Source organism: Bombina bombina, chromosome 7 (genome assembly GCF_027579735.1).
Source record: "Bombina bombina isolate aBomBom1 chromosome 7, aBomBom1.pri, whole genome shotgun sequence".
Classification (NCBI taxonomy): Eukaryota; Metazoa; Chordata; class Amphibia; order Anura; family Bombinatoridae; genus Bombina; species Bombina bombina.
This window is the reverse complement of record NC_069505.1, coordinates 346,941,813-346,956,360: the sequence shown is the minus strand read 5'-3', so window position 1 is coordinate 346,956,360 and position 14,548 is coordinate 346,941,813. Positions and strand designations below refer to the sequence as shown.

The 14,548-nt window shown below is 37.3% G+C and overlaps 1 protein-coding gene across 1 annotated transcript in view; it reads left to right on the top strand.

Moving 5' to 3' along the window:
• POC1A (POC1 centriolar protein A) overlaps window positions 1-14,548 on the top strand; it is a 122,649-nt gene that overhangs the window by 88,037 nt on the left and 20,064 nt on the right. Inside the window, exons 8-9 of the mRNA XM_053721018.1 lie at window positions 6,681-6,749; window positions 9,050-9,190. Coding sequence (XP_053576993.1) covers window positions 6,681-6,749; window positions 9,050-9,190 — 210 coding nt within the window. The remainder of the gene's footprint in view (window positions 1-6,680; window positions 6,750-9,049; window positions 9,191-14,548) is intronic.

The window sequence follows — 14,548 nt, the reverse complement described above, 5'->3', positions numbered from 1 at the left end:
TGCTTAAAATCTCATGCTCTATCTATCTGAATCATGAAAGAAAAAAATTGGGTTTAGTATCCCTTTAAGTTGTTAACTTGGAAAGTTTTGTTTTTGGTAGCTATCTCTTCTGCTCGAAGAGTCTCAGAGTTATCTGCCTTACAGTGTGATTCACCTTACCTGGTGTTCCACGCAGATAAGGTAGTTTTGCGTACCAAACCTGGTTTTCTTCCTAAAGTTGTTTCTAACAAGAATATTAACCAGGAAATTGTTGTTCCTTCTCTGTGTCCTAACCCTTCTTCGAAGAAGGAACGTCTGTTACACAATCTTGATGTGGTTCATGCTTTAAAGTTCTATTTACAAGCAACTAAGGATTTCAGACAAACATCTTCCTTGTTTGTTATCTATTCTGGTAAGAGGAGAGGTCAGAAAGCGACTGCTACCTCTCTTTCCTTTTGGCTAAAAAACATCATCCGTGTGGCCTATGAGACTGCTGGCCAGCAGCCTCCTGAGACTATTACTGCTCATTCTACCAGAGCAGTGGCTTCCACATGGGCTTTTAAAAACGAGGCTTCTGTTGAACAGATTTGTAAGGCAGCGACTTGGTCTTCGCTGCATACTTTTTCCAAATTTTACCAATTCGATACTTTTGCTTCTTCTTAGGCTATTTTTGGGAGAAAGGTTTTACAAGCAGTGTTGCCTTCCGTTTAAGGTACCTGCCTTGTTCCCTCCCTTCATCCGTGTCCTAAAGCTTTGGTATTGGTATCCCACAAGTAAAGGATGAATCCGTGGACTGGATACACCTTACAAGAGAAAACATTGCTTACCTGATAAATTACTTTCTCTTGTGGTGTATCCAGTCCACGGCCCGCCCTGGCAATTAAGTCAGGTAATACATTTTTTGTTTAAACTACAGTCACCACTGCACCCTATGGTTTCTCCTTTTTCTTCCTAACCTTCGGTCGAATGACTGGGGGGTGGAGCTAGAGGGGGAGCTATATGGACAGCTCTGCTGTGTGCTCTCTTTGCCACTTCCTGTTGGGAAGGAGAATATCCCACAATAAAGGATGAATCCGTGGACTGGATACACCACAAGAGAAAGTAATTTATCAGGTAAGCATAAATTCTGTTTTTTTAGTACCAACTGGAACAGTAATTTGTATATGTTTGAACCAACATATTATCTGTGGACAAGACATGATTAAAAGTAATTTACTATGGAAAAATACAGATTAGCTTTATAAATAATGTTCTCCACAGAAAGTTTTGCCTGCCGGGTTGCAGTATAAAGTAGCCGGGTGGGGGAAGTGTAATACTTTCTAATATAACATTTTCAGTTATCCAAAGCACAAATTAATTGGATAATTTAACATAAAATCGTTTAACATTTGTGCAATAAATATTGAAAAAATCTTAAAGTGAAGGTAAACTTTAATGAATGAAAGCCCGGTTTTTAAAAATACTATTAAAAACGGGCACTTTCATTCATCAAAGTTTACAAAGCAGCCGTTATGTTTAAAAACTTACCTCTTTCCTCTTAGCAGCCGGAGCAGCTTCCCCCACCCGGAGATCCCCTCTTCACACGTCGGCAATGAATAATCCGGCTTCCTCCAATCACGGCATTGCCTCAGGCAATGACTCCCCTGAGGGGGGGGGAGCCGTGATTGGAGGAAGCCGGATTAGTCAAGCTGCTCCGGATGTGAAAAGAAGAAAGTACGTTTTTAAACAAAACGGCTGCTTTCTAAACTTTGATGAATGAAAGTGCCCCTGTTTTTAATAGTATTTTTAAAAACCGGGCTTTCATTCATCAAAATTTACCTTCACCTTCACTTTAATATTTGCTAATTAGCAGTCAATAAAATCACCCGGGTGGTGCACCCATTAAAAAGGTCCTGGGGAGAAGACTAATAAAAGTAATGCCTCTATGTAGTAACATATTCTCTTATCACAATCTAGTTTTATCCTCCTTTTGTGTTTGTAGAGATTTTAATAAATTGTTTTCTGTCTGTAGTAAACTTTCTCTTTAGTGCTTTGGGAGATGTACTTTCCTACCTGGCATCAGTTTTCTTTCCTTCTCTAGAGGTCTTGTTAGCACCTTTTTCTCTACGGCTTTGTTATTTTTATTTTTATCTCTGGCGCTCTCACTTCTGGACGACATCCTGTTCTGGTCTTATTCTTATAACTATGGCGTGGTTGGTTGTTTTTTCATAGCCACTTGTTTTCTTAAGATTTTCTAACCAGGCACTTAAAGGGGCACTGAACCCAAATCTTTTCTTTCGTGATTCAGATAGAGCAAGCCATTTTAAGCAAAGTTTATTTGTCAGTAATGGTGGGATTGGCCATGAGTCACTCTAAAGGACATTAAATACTAAATACATTTCATGCACCTTTCTGTAATTATGGATACCGCCATTTTGGAAACTAGGTTACACTGCAGGTATCTGAATGTAGTGATGAACCATGTTTAGAGGGTGACAAGAGTCTCTATAAAGATCCATTCGTGCTACAAGGTCCTAAGTGGTATTCTGTAAAGGCACATTTAACCTTAAAGGGACAGGAATCCCCAACATTTTCTTTTGTGATTCATATAGAACATACAATTTTAATCAACTTTCCAATTTACTTCTATTCTCAAATGTGTTTAATTCTCTTGTTATTCTTTGCAGAAGGAACATTGGCAGCTAGCTGAACACATCTAGTTAGCCAATCACAAGTGACAAATGTGTGCAAGCACCAATCGGCAGTTAGCTCCCACTAGTGTATGATATGTGCATATTCTATTTCAACAAGCAATACCAAGAAAAAAAAAAAAAAAGTGCTTTTGAAAATAGAAGTGAATTTAAAAGTGTCTTAAAATGACATGCTCTATCTGAATCATGCAAGTTTAAGTTTGACTTTCCGATCCCTTTAACAACTGTGTATGTTGCTAAATACTTCTTAATAAACAGTTTATAAAGCAAATTGAAAGGACAAAGTAAAAATCAATCAAATTACACAGTAATCATATTAATACGCATTACAAGTTTGCAGCAAAATGTAAGAATTTTGTTGCATTACTTACATTTGCAAGTACAAAATTCAAAGCATTTTTCATTTTCTTTTGTTAAAGCCTTGGTGAGGAGGCTGAACAGGGCCGTTAAACTGCTGAGCACAAATACAAAAGAATAGTAGCTAATCACTATGTTATTGCAATTGATCCTGTCCCTGCAGCTCTTTTCAAAACCAGTTCTCCTGTTTTAATAGCTTAGCCCCTTAAGGACCAGGCATTTTAGACGAAAACTTTCCCAAAAGACCAGTGCATTTTAGCATTTTGATTGATCTAGGCCCATTTTGGTATATTTCATGCCACCATTACACCGCCAAATGCGATCAAATAAAAGAAATCGTTAACTGTTTCTCAGTGAAATTATTTACAAACCGCTTGTGCAATCATGGCACAAACGGTTGTAAATGATCCCCTTTGTTCAGAAATAGCAGACATATATGGCTTTGGCGTTGTTTTTTGGTAATTAGAAGGCCACTAAATGCCGCTGTGCACCACACTTGTATTATGCCCAGCAGTGACGGGGTTAATTAGGTAGCTTGTAGGGTGAATTCTAGCTTTAGTGTAGAGATCAGCCTCCTACCTGACACATCCCTCCCTGATCCCCCCTCAAACAGCTCTATCCCCTCCCCCACTTTACAATTGTCACCACCATACCAGTACTGGCAGAAAGTTCCCCCAACCTACATGATTTCCCCCCCCCCCCCCCCCCCAAAAAAAGCTCTCTAATCTTCCCCCATCTACCTAATTGCCACCAGTTTGCTGCAAATTAGGCATTTAAAAAAAAAAAAAAAAAAAAAAGCCATACAGAGTGGCCCTCTCTGCATTGACAACTCTGCAAATCTATTTCTGCAGTGCCCCACTCATGGGGCGTGCAGAAATATAGCACGATCTTGCAATTTTGAGCAAGATCGCAGCAGAGAGAAGCCCAGGACTGCAGCGACATATGCCCTTAAGGGCATAACGACCAGCGTCGTACAGAGTAGGACGCTGGTCGTTAAGGGGTTAAAGGTGCAGGATACTGAAGCTCTGCATACATTCTATAGCTTTTCTTTGAGTAGCAAGGCCCTTGGTCAGTGATGTAGTGTGCCCTGGCTCCACATGCTGCTTAGCTTACAATGATCCTTTCATCTGTAGTTAAAGGGACAGTTTATTTAAAATATTTATCCCCTTTAATTTGTTCCCAATGATCCACTTTACCTGCTTGAGTGTATTAAATTGTTTACAAGTATTTCCATTACCCTTATATTTGCAGTTGAAATAGTTGATTTAGCCTGTGGTATCCCCACCTATTCTAAAAGTTTTTGGCTTCAAGGCCAAGCTGTGTTTACACAGCCAGTAAAAGAAATTACACTCCCAGTGGGGTATAGAAGAGATAAGGTAAAAAGATTTTTAATTTTCCATTGTTCTCTCCAAGTACTGTATTGGTAATTGGTTTATGTACAGATATAAGATAAAGAAGCAGGTATATGTACATAATGTGATATAGTAGTGAGATCTGATTATACCTACATCTCAACCCATTTTATTAGGCTGTGGCTTCAAAACACAAAACCAGCTAATTCATATACACAAATAAACATTAAAAAAGCAAATCTCATACATTTTATACTCTGCAGTTGAGAAAAAAGTAATTGGAAACACATTAAAGGAAAAACTATTTTATAGTATACTGTCCCTTTAATTGCTCATGTCAGGATCCTTCAGGCTTCACAGATAGCTGATGAGATGCAAAACATTAAACGCCAATTACGGAAGCTCAAATGTGTATCCGATCTCCTAAAACTGACCTGCTAGAGTCGAGTGAATGACATCAGAATCATAGCAACTTATTAAAATCCAGGCTGAGAGAAGAGAAACCAGCCTTGTAATGTAAATAGATCACATATTAGGCTGGTAAAAGTTTTTATACAAATTAAAATTGTATAAATAGACAAAAGTGCGCTGTCATTTGGAAGATAATCTATACTATCTCGAGACATACCAGTGTGCCACTGCACACCGTTTGTGAAACACTGCTCTAAGCATGTTACCCCTGCAGGTCTTGTTGCTTTAAAGGGACACTGAACCCAAAAATTTTTCTTTCATGATTCAGATAGAGCATGCAAATTTAAGCAACTTTCTAATTTACTCCTATTATCAATTTTTCTTCGTTCTCTTGCTATCTTTATTTTAAAAAGGAATCTAAGCTTTTTTTATTTTGGTTCAGACTCTGGACAGCAACTTTTTAATTGGTGGATGAATTTATCCACCAATCAGCAAGAATAACCCAGGTTATTCACCAAAAATGGGCCGGCATCTAAACTTAAATTCTTGCATTTCAAATAAAAATACCAAGAGAATGAAGAAAATTTGATAATAGGAGTAAATTAGAAAGTTGCTTAAAATTGCATGCTCTATATGAATCACAAAAGAAAAGATTTGGGTTCAGTGTCCCTTTAAGTTGCCAACTGAAAGCTGGTGAGTTTGTCTCAAAATATTCAACACACTTATTTCACTGATAGAAAAAAAGATGTGTATATAAAACTACTAGCGAATGTAAGGTTAAAGGGACACTAAACCCACAATTTTTCTTTCATGATAAAGATAGATCATGCAATTTTAAGCAACTTTCGTATTTACTCTTATCTCTTTTTCTTCCCTTTCTATCGTTATTTAAAAATCAGGAATGTAAAGCTTAGGAGGCGGCCCATTTTTGGTTCACCACCTGGGTTGCGATTGCTTAATGGTGGCTAAATGTAAACATTTGTGTTTAGTATCCCTTATAAGTTAATTTGATCTGTATGTGATCAATACTCGGAGAGAACAACTGTAATTTCTTCTGCTGGCTATGTTTACTCAGCTTTTCTTTAGCCTATTCTTTAGCCTATACTTAAGTATAGAAACTTTCAATATAGCTAAGTAAATTGCAGGACAAGTCGGCTATTTCAAATAGTGAAATAAAGTAAAAAGAGCTATTTGTAAACCATTTTAATACGCTCCAATTAGGTAAAATGATTCCTCGGAAAAAAATATCCCTTTAACCACAAGGACCTTTGTGGGGGTTAAATACACAATAGTCTAGGGTCGATAGTCTTAAAAAGACATGCTATAACAAAATTAGAGCATTTAATTGTTTTACTATAATGGCCCTTTAAAGGAATAGTCTAGTCAAAATTAAACTTTCATGATTCAGATAGAGCATGCAATTTTCTGATTAACTCCTATTTATTAATTTTTCTTCGTTCTCTTGGTATCTTTATTTGAATGTAAGCTTAGAAGCCGCCCCATTTTTACTTCAGCACCTGGGTAGCACTTGCTGATTGGTGGCTACATTTAGACACCAATCAGAAAGCGCTACCCAGGTACTGAACCAAAAATGGGCCGGCTCCTAAACTTAGATTCTTGCTTTTTCAAATAAAGATACCAAGAGAACCAAGAAAAATTGATAATAGGAGTAAATTAGAAAGTTGCTTAAAATCGCTGCTCTGTCTGAATCCTAAAAGTTTAATTTTGACTAGACTGTCCCTTTAACTCTAGTGGAAAACAAAAATGTGAAAGGAATAGGGAAGAGACAACTGAACACTATGATTAAAAGTTTCTTCCATCTAGTTGTTGGAGAACATTTTACCTTGATTTATCTGTAAGTTATAATCATTTGTAACTTATTTTGTCACAGGGTGCAGCTACGAGCGTTAACTTTTCAAGAGAAGGTGACTTCTTTGCTTCGGGCGGATCAGATGAACAAGTGAGTACACGCAGGGGACATTTCAGAGATACCCAGGAGAGTCTGTGTTTCTACTATTGATCTGGAGAATACCACATTTTCTCTATACCAATACGTATTTTTGAGTTTCAGACCTAGATATAGAATACTCATAGATTCAAATATGGAATTAACATTTTAATAAATTAGAACATTGTATGTCCCATTTTTAATGTAATTATTGAATTAAAAGTATCAATCAATCATAATATGCACAAGGTATTGAGAGTTTATGCATCATTTTTTATTCTACAAAGTAGTTGAATTAAAGGATCATAAAACTTAAAGTAGAAATGCAAATGTATTCATTTCAGTTTTGAATAGAAGCAATTTTACAATATACATGTCTTGGTAAAAATGCTTTAACTTTGCATGGAGCATATATGCGTGTGCATCCTTATTTAAGCATCACAGAGCCAGCATGTAGTCAGACATCAGTAATGACGCAAATCAAACTATTGTTTGCACAATATACGCTCCCTAAGCAGGTGGGATGTTGAACACCGTAAAAACTTTTACGAAAAAATTTATAGTAAAGTTGTTGTTTGCTTTTTTTTTTTTTTTACATGCGTATTCAATAATGTTTCTAGTAGCAATTAAAAATGACACCACACATTCTTAAAAAGAAATACTATAGAGGCAACGTTTTTTTTTTTTAAAGGGATAGGAAGTCAAAATTTAAACTTGCAGGATTCAGATAGAGCACGTCATTTTAAGACACTTTTCAATTCACTTCTATTTTTAAATGTGCTTAGTTCTCTTGATATCCCTTGTTGAAAAAAAATATGCACATATCCTACACTAGTGGGAGCTGCTGCTGATTGGTGCCTGCACACATTTCTCTTGTGATTGGTTAACTAGATGTGTTCAGCTAGTTGCCAGTAATTCAATGCTGCTCCTTCAGCAACTAATAACAAGTGAATGAAGCAAATTTGATAATAGAAGTAAATTGGAAAGTTGTTTAAAATTATATGTTCTATCCAAATCATAAAAGAACATTTTGGGGTTTCCTGTCCCTTTTAAGTGTTTTAACGCTAAAAATAAAGATTTATTCATACCAGAGTCACAGGTTCAAAACGTTTGTAAATTAGAAAACTGTTAAAAAGCAAAAATGTAATACCCATTAGCAATCTATTTGAAAGTTCATGTTCAAGATAAGATAGATTAAATATATATGGTAAAGTAGTATACGTTTCAGTTTAGCAGCTGTTTTTTTCACATTCAAATGTAGTAAACTTGTTCAAAAAAGGTTATTGTGTATGTTGCCCTTATTATCTATTAAAGGGATAGTAAATACCTGAAGTTTTTTGCATAAAATGTTTAGTTATGCAGTATGTTATATTTTTATTTTGACTCTTTTTCATGTAATTCAGCTCTGAAAATTGAAGATTTTCTAAATCGCGGTGGTGGAAATGCACACTTTAGACTTATCGAGGCTAACCCAGCTACATATTGTCCCTAAGTGGATTTATTTGCTAATCACTTTAGAACATTGTATATTATACTAACATTATGACTATGGTTAGCATTATTGTATGCAGATTGGCTCTTTCAAATAAGGCAAATGGTCGGTGGAGTTTAACTACTGTAAAACAATTGCTGTACTTAAAAATGATGTTAATTTGTTTGACAAACATTTAGTCTTGGCTGATTATGTTTTTCTATAGCAAGGCAACAGTAATGTCTCTTAATTACAAGGTGTTTACTGCAGATAAATTAGGGAGCCTGTAAAAAAAAAAGGTTTTGGCAAATACGGGAGATCCCTGGTTATAAGAGAGCGTTGGCAAACCTAGTTGCAACTAATATGGCTGGGTTAGTTATGTAGTTCCTACTAATCCTCATTGGCTGATAGCTATGTGCTGTTGATGCTTCTTGGTTGATGGGTACCCCAAATTATTCTATCATGATTCAGATATCATTTTAAACAAATGTCCAATTTACTTCTGTTCAAATGGGCTTCATTGTTTTTGTATCCTTTGTTGAAGGAGCAGCAATTCACTACTGGGAAACTGCTGCACATATATGCATTTTGTCATTGATGTGTTTAGATAATCGATCAGCAGCTAGCTGCCAGTAATGTACTACTGCTCCTGAGCCTATTAGGTGTGCTTTTCAACAAAGGATACCAAGAAAATGAATGACAGAACATTTTTTTAGAACAGTGTCCCCCTTTTTATGTAACTAAAAATCATCATTTATGCATCAATTGAGGAACCACTCTCTGTGTAGACAAAGTCAGAAAAAATTTAATTAAATGCTTTATTAATTCCTTTATTTTACAGGTTATGGTTTGGAAAACAAACTTTGATTCTGGCAGTTACACAGACCTCCTGAAATACAAGCAACGTGACGGCTCAGTAAATGTTCCTGATTACAAATCAAATCTTGCTCCTCAGTCGGAAAGAAATGAACAAACATTTGAAGTAAGCTGTGTTAAATAGGCTACATCTGTAACATAATCAGTGTTAAAGGGACAGTCTACACCAGAATTGTTATTGTTTAAAAAGATAGATAATCCCTTTATTACCCATTCCCTAGTTTTTCATCACCAACACAGTTCTATAAATACTCTTTCTTTCATGTAATTAGCAAGAGTCCATGAGCTAGTGACGTATGGGATATACATTCCTACCAGGAGGGGCAAAGTTTCCCAAACCTCAAAATGCCTATAAATACACCCCTCACCACACCCACAATTCAGTTTTACAAACTTTGCCTCCTATGGAGGTGGTGAAGTAAGTTTGTGCTAGATTCTACGTTGATATGCGCTCCGCAGCAAGTTGGAGCCCGGTTTTCCTCTCAGCGTGCAGTGAATGTCAGAGGGATGTGAGGAGAGTATTGCCTATTTTGAATACAGTGATCTCCTTCTACGGGGTCTATTTCATAGGTTCTCTGTTATCGGTCGTAGAGATTCATCTCTTACCTCCCTTTTCAGATCGACGATATACTCTTATTTATATACCATTACCTCTGCTGATTTTCGTTTCAGTACTGGTTTGGCTTTCTACAAACATGTAGATGAGTGTCCTGGGGTAAGTAAATCTTATTTTCTGTGACACTCTAAGCTATAGTTGGGCACTTTGTTTATAAAGTTCTAAATATATGTATTCAAACATTTATTTGCCTTGACTCAGGATGTTCAACATTCCTTATTTTCAGTCAGTCAGTTTCATATTTGGGATAATGCATTTGAATAAATAATTTTTTCTTACCTTAAAAAATTTGACTCTTTTTTTTCCCTGTGGGCTGTTAGGCTCGCGGGGGCTGAAAATGCTTCATTTTATTGCGTCATTCTTGGCGCTGACTTTTTTGGCGCAAAAAATCTTTTCTGTTTCCGGCGTCATACGTGTCGCCAGAAGTTGCGTCATTTTTGACGTCCTTTTGCGCCAAAAATGTCGGCGTTCCGGATGTGGCGTCATTTTTGGCGCCAAAAAGCATTTAGGCGCCAAATAATGTGGGCGTCTTATTTGGCGCTAAAAAATATGGGCGTCGCTTTTGTCTCCACATTATTTCAGTCTCATTTTTTCTTTGCTTCTGGTTGCTAGAAGCTTGTTTATTGGCATTTTTTCCCATTCCTGAAACTGTCATTTAAGGAATTTGATCAATTTTGCTTTATATGTTGTTTTTTCTCTTACATATTGCAAGATGTCTCACGTTGCATCCGAGTCAGAAGATACTTCAGGAAAATCGCTGTCTAGTGCTGGAACTACCAAAGCTAAGTGTATCTGCTGTAAACTTTTGGTAGCTATTCCTCCGGCTGTTGTTTGTATTAATTGTCATGACAAACTTGTTAATGCAGAGAATATTTCCTTTAGTAATGTACCATTGCCTGTTGCAGTTCCTTCAACATCTAAGGTGCAGAATGTTCCTGATAACATAAGAGATTTTGTTTCTGAATCCATCAAGAAGGCTATGTCTGTTATTTCTCCTTCTAGTAAACATAAAAAATCTTTTAAAACTTCTCTCTCTACAGATGAATTTTTAAATGAACATCATCATTCTGATTCTGATGACTCTTCTGGTTCAGAGGATTCTGTCTCAGAGATTGATGCTGATAAATCTTCATATTTATTTAAAATGGAATTTATTCGTTCTTTACTTAAAGAAGTACTAATTGCTTTAGAAATAGAGGATTCTGGTCCTCTTGATACTAATTCTAAACGTTTAGATAAGGTCTTTAAATCTCCTGTGGTTATTCCAGAAGTTTTTCCTGTTCCTAATGCTATTTCTGAAGAAATTTCCAGAGAATGGGATAAATTGGGTAATTCATTTACTCCTTCTAAACGTTTTAAGCAATTATATCCTGTGCCGTCTGACAGATTAGAATTTTGGGACAAGATCCCTAAGGTTGATGGGGCTATTTCTACCCTTGCTAAACGTACTACTATTCCTACGTCAGATGGTACTTCGTTTAAGGATCCTTTAGATAGGAAAATTGAATCCTTTCCAAGAAAAGCTTATCTGTGTTCAGGTAATCTTCTTAGACCTGCTATATCATTGGCTGATGTTGCTGCAGCTTCAACTTTTTGGTTGGAAACTTTAGCGCAACAAGTAACAGATCATGATTCTCATAATATTATTATTCTTCAACATGCTAATAATTTTATCTGTGATGCCATTTTTGATATTATCAGAGTTGATGTCAGGTTTATGTCTCTAGCTATTTTAGCTAGAAGAGCTATATGGCTTCTAAATCAACTCTACTTTCCATTTCTTTCCAGGGTAACAAATGATTTGGTTCTCAGTTGGATTCTATTATCTCAACTGTTACTGGTGGGAAAGGAACTTTTTTACCACAGGATAGAAAATCTAAGGGTAAAAACAGGGCTAATAATCGTTTTTGTTCCTTTCGTTTCAACAAAGAACAAAAGCCTGATCCTTCATCCTCAGGAGCAGTTTCAGTTTGGAAACCATCTCCAGTCTGGAATAAATCCAAGCCTTCTAGAAAGGCAAAGCCAGCTTCTAAGTCCACATGAAGGTGCGGCCCTCATTCCAGCTCAGCTGGTAGGGGGCAGGTTACGTTTTTTCAAAGAAATTTGGATCAACTCTGTTCACAATCTTTGGATTCAGAACATTGTTTCAGAAGGGTACAGAATTGGTTTCAAGATGAGACCTCCTGCAAAGAGATTTTTTCTTTCCCGTGTCCCAGTAAATCCAGTGAAAGCTCAAGCATTTCTGAATTGTGTTTCAGATCTAGAGTTGGCTGGAGTAATTATGCCAGTTCCAGTTCTGGAACAGGGGATGGGGTTTTATTCAAATCTCTTCATTGTACCAAAGAAGGAGAATTCCTTCAGACCAGTTCTGGATCTAAAAATATTGAATCGTTATGTAAGGATACCAACGTTCAAAATGGTAACTGTAAGGACTATCTTGCCTTTTGTTCAGCAAGGGCATTATATGTCCACAATAGCTTTACAGGATGCATATCTGTATATTCCGATTTATCCAGATCATTATCAGTTCCTGAGATTCTCTTTTCTGGACAAGCATTACCAGTTTGTGGCTCTGCCGTTTGGCCTAGCTACAGCTCCAAGAATTTTTACAAAGGTTCTCGGTGCCCTTCTGTCTGTAATCAGAGAACAGGGTATTGTGGTATTTCCTTATTTGGACGATATCTTGGTACTTGCTCAGTCTTTACATTTAGCAGAATCTCATACAAATCGACTTGTGTTGTTTCTTCAAGATCATGGTTGGAGGATCAATTCACCAAAAAGTTCATTGATTCCTCAGACAAGGGTAACCTTTCTGGGTTTCCAGATAGATTCAGTGTCCATGACTCTGTCTTTAACAGACAAAAGACGTCTAAAATTGATTTCAGCTTGTCGAAACCTTCAGTCACAATCATTCCCTTCGGTAGCCTTATGCATGGAAATTCTAGGTCTTATGACTGCTGCATCGGACGCGATCCCCTTTGCTCGTTTTCACATGCGACCTCTTCAGCTCTGTATGCTGAATCAATGGTGCAAGGATTACACAAAGATATCTCAATTAATATCTTTAAAACCGATTGTACGACACTCTCTAACGTGGTGGACAGATCACCATCGTTTAATTCAGGGGGCTTCTTTTGTGCTTCCGACCTGGACTGTAATTTCAACAGATGCAAGTCTCACAGGTTGGGGAGCTGTGTGGGGATCTCTGACGGCACAAGGAGTTTGGGAATCTCAGGAGGTGAGATTACCGATCAATATTTTGGAACTCCGTGCAATTTTCAGAGCTCTTCAGTCTTGGCCTCTTCTAAAGAGAGAATCGTTCATTTGTTTTCAGACAGACAATGTCACAACTGTGGCATACATCAATCATCAAGGAGGGACTCACAGTCCTCTGGCTATGAAAGAAGTATCTCGAATTTTTGGTTTGGGCGGAATCCAGCTCCTGTCTAATCTCTGCTGTTCATATCCCAGGTATAGACAATTGGGAAGCGGATTATCTCAGTCGCCAAACGTTGCATCCGGGCGAATGGTCTCTTCACCCAGAGGTATTTCTTCAGATTGTTCAAATGTGGGAGCTTCCAGAGATAGATCTGATGGCGTCTCATCTAAACAAGAAACTTCCCAGGTATCTGTCCAGATCCCGGGATCCTCAGGCGGAAGCAGTGGATGCATTATCACTTCCTTGGAAGTATCATCCTGCCTATATCTTTCCGCCTCTAGTTCTTCTTCCAAGAGTAATCTCCAAGATTCTGAAGGAATGCTCGTTTGTTCTGCTGGTAGCTCCGGCATGGCCTCACAGGTTTTGGTATGCGGATCTTGTCCGGATGGCCTCTTGCCATCCGTGGACTCTTCCGCTACGACCAGACCTTCTGTCGCAAGGTCCTTTTTTCCATCAGGATCTCAAATCCTTAAATTTAAAGGTATGGAGATTGAACGCTTGATTCTTGGTCAAAGAGGTTTCTCTGACTCTGATATTAATACTATGTTACAGGCTCGTAAATCTGTATCCAGAGAGATATATTATAGAGTCTGGAAGACTTATATTTCTTGGTGTCTTTCTCATCATTTTTCTTGGCATTCTTTTAGAATTCCGAGAATTTTACAGTTTCTTCAGGATGGTTTAGATAAAGGTTTATCCGCAAGTTCTTTGAAAGGACAAATCTCTGCTCTTTCTGTTCTTTTTCACAGAAAGATTGCTAATCTTCCTGATATTCATTGTTTTGTACAAGCTTTGGTTCGTATAAAACCTGTCATTAAGTCAATTTCTCCTCCTTGGAGTTTGAATTTGGTTCTGGGGGCTCTTCAAGCTCCTCCGTTTGAACCTATGCATTCTTTGGACATTAAATTACTTTCTTGGAAAGTTTTGTTCCTTTTGGCGATCTCTTCTGCCAGAAGAGTCTCTGAATTATCTGCTCTTTCTTGTGAGTCTCATTTTCTGATTTTTCATCAGGATAAGGCGGTGTTGCGAACTTCTTTTGAATTTTTACCTAAAGTTGTGAATTCCAACAACATTAGTAGAGAAATTGTGGTTCCTTCATTATGTCCTAATCCTAAGAATTCTAAGGAGAAATCGTTGCATTCTTTGGATGTTGTTAGAGCTTTAAAATATTATGTTGAAGCTACCAAGTCTTTCCGAAAGACTTCTAGTTTATTTGTTATCTTTTCCAGTTCTAGAAAATGCCAGAAAGCTTCTGCCATTTCTTTGGCATCTTGGTTGAAATCTTTAATTCATCTTGCCTATGTTGAGTCGGGTAAAACTCCGCCTCAAAGGATTACAGCTCATTCTACTAGGTCAGTTTCTACATCCTGGGCGTTTAGGAATGAAGCTTCGATTGATCAGATTTGCAA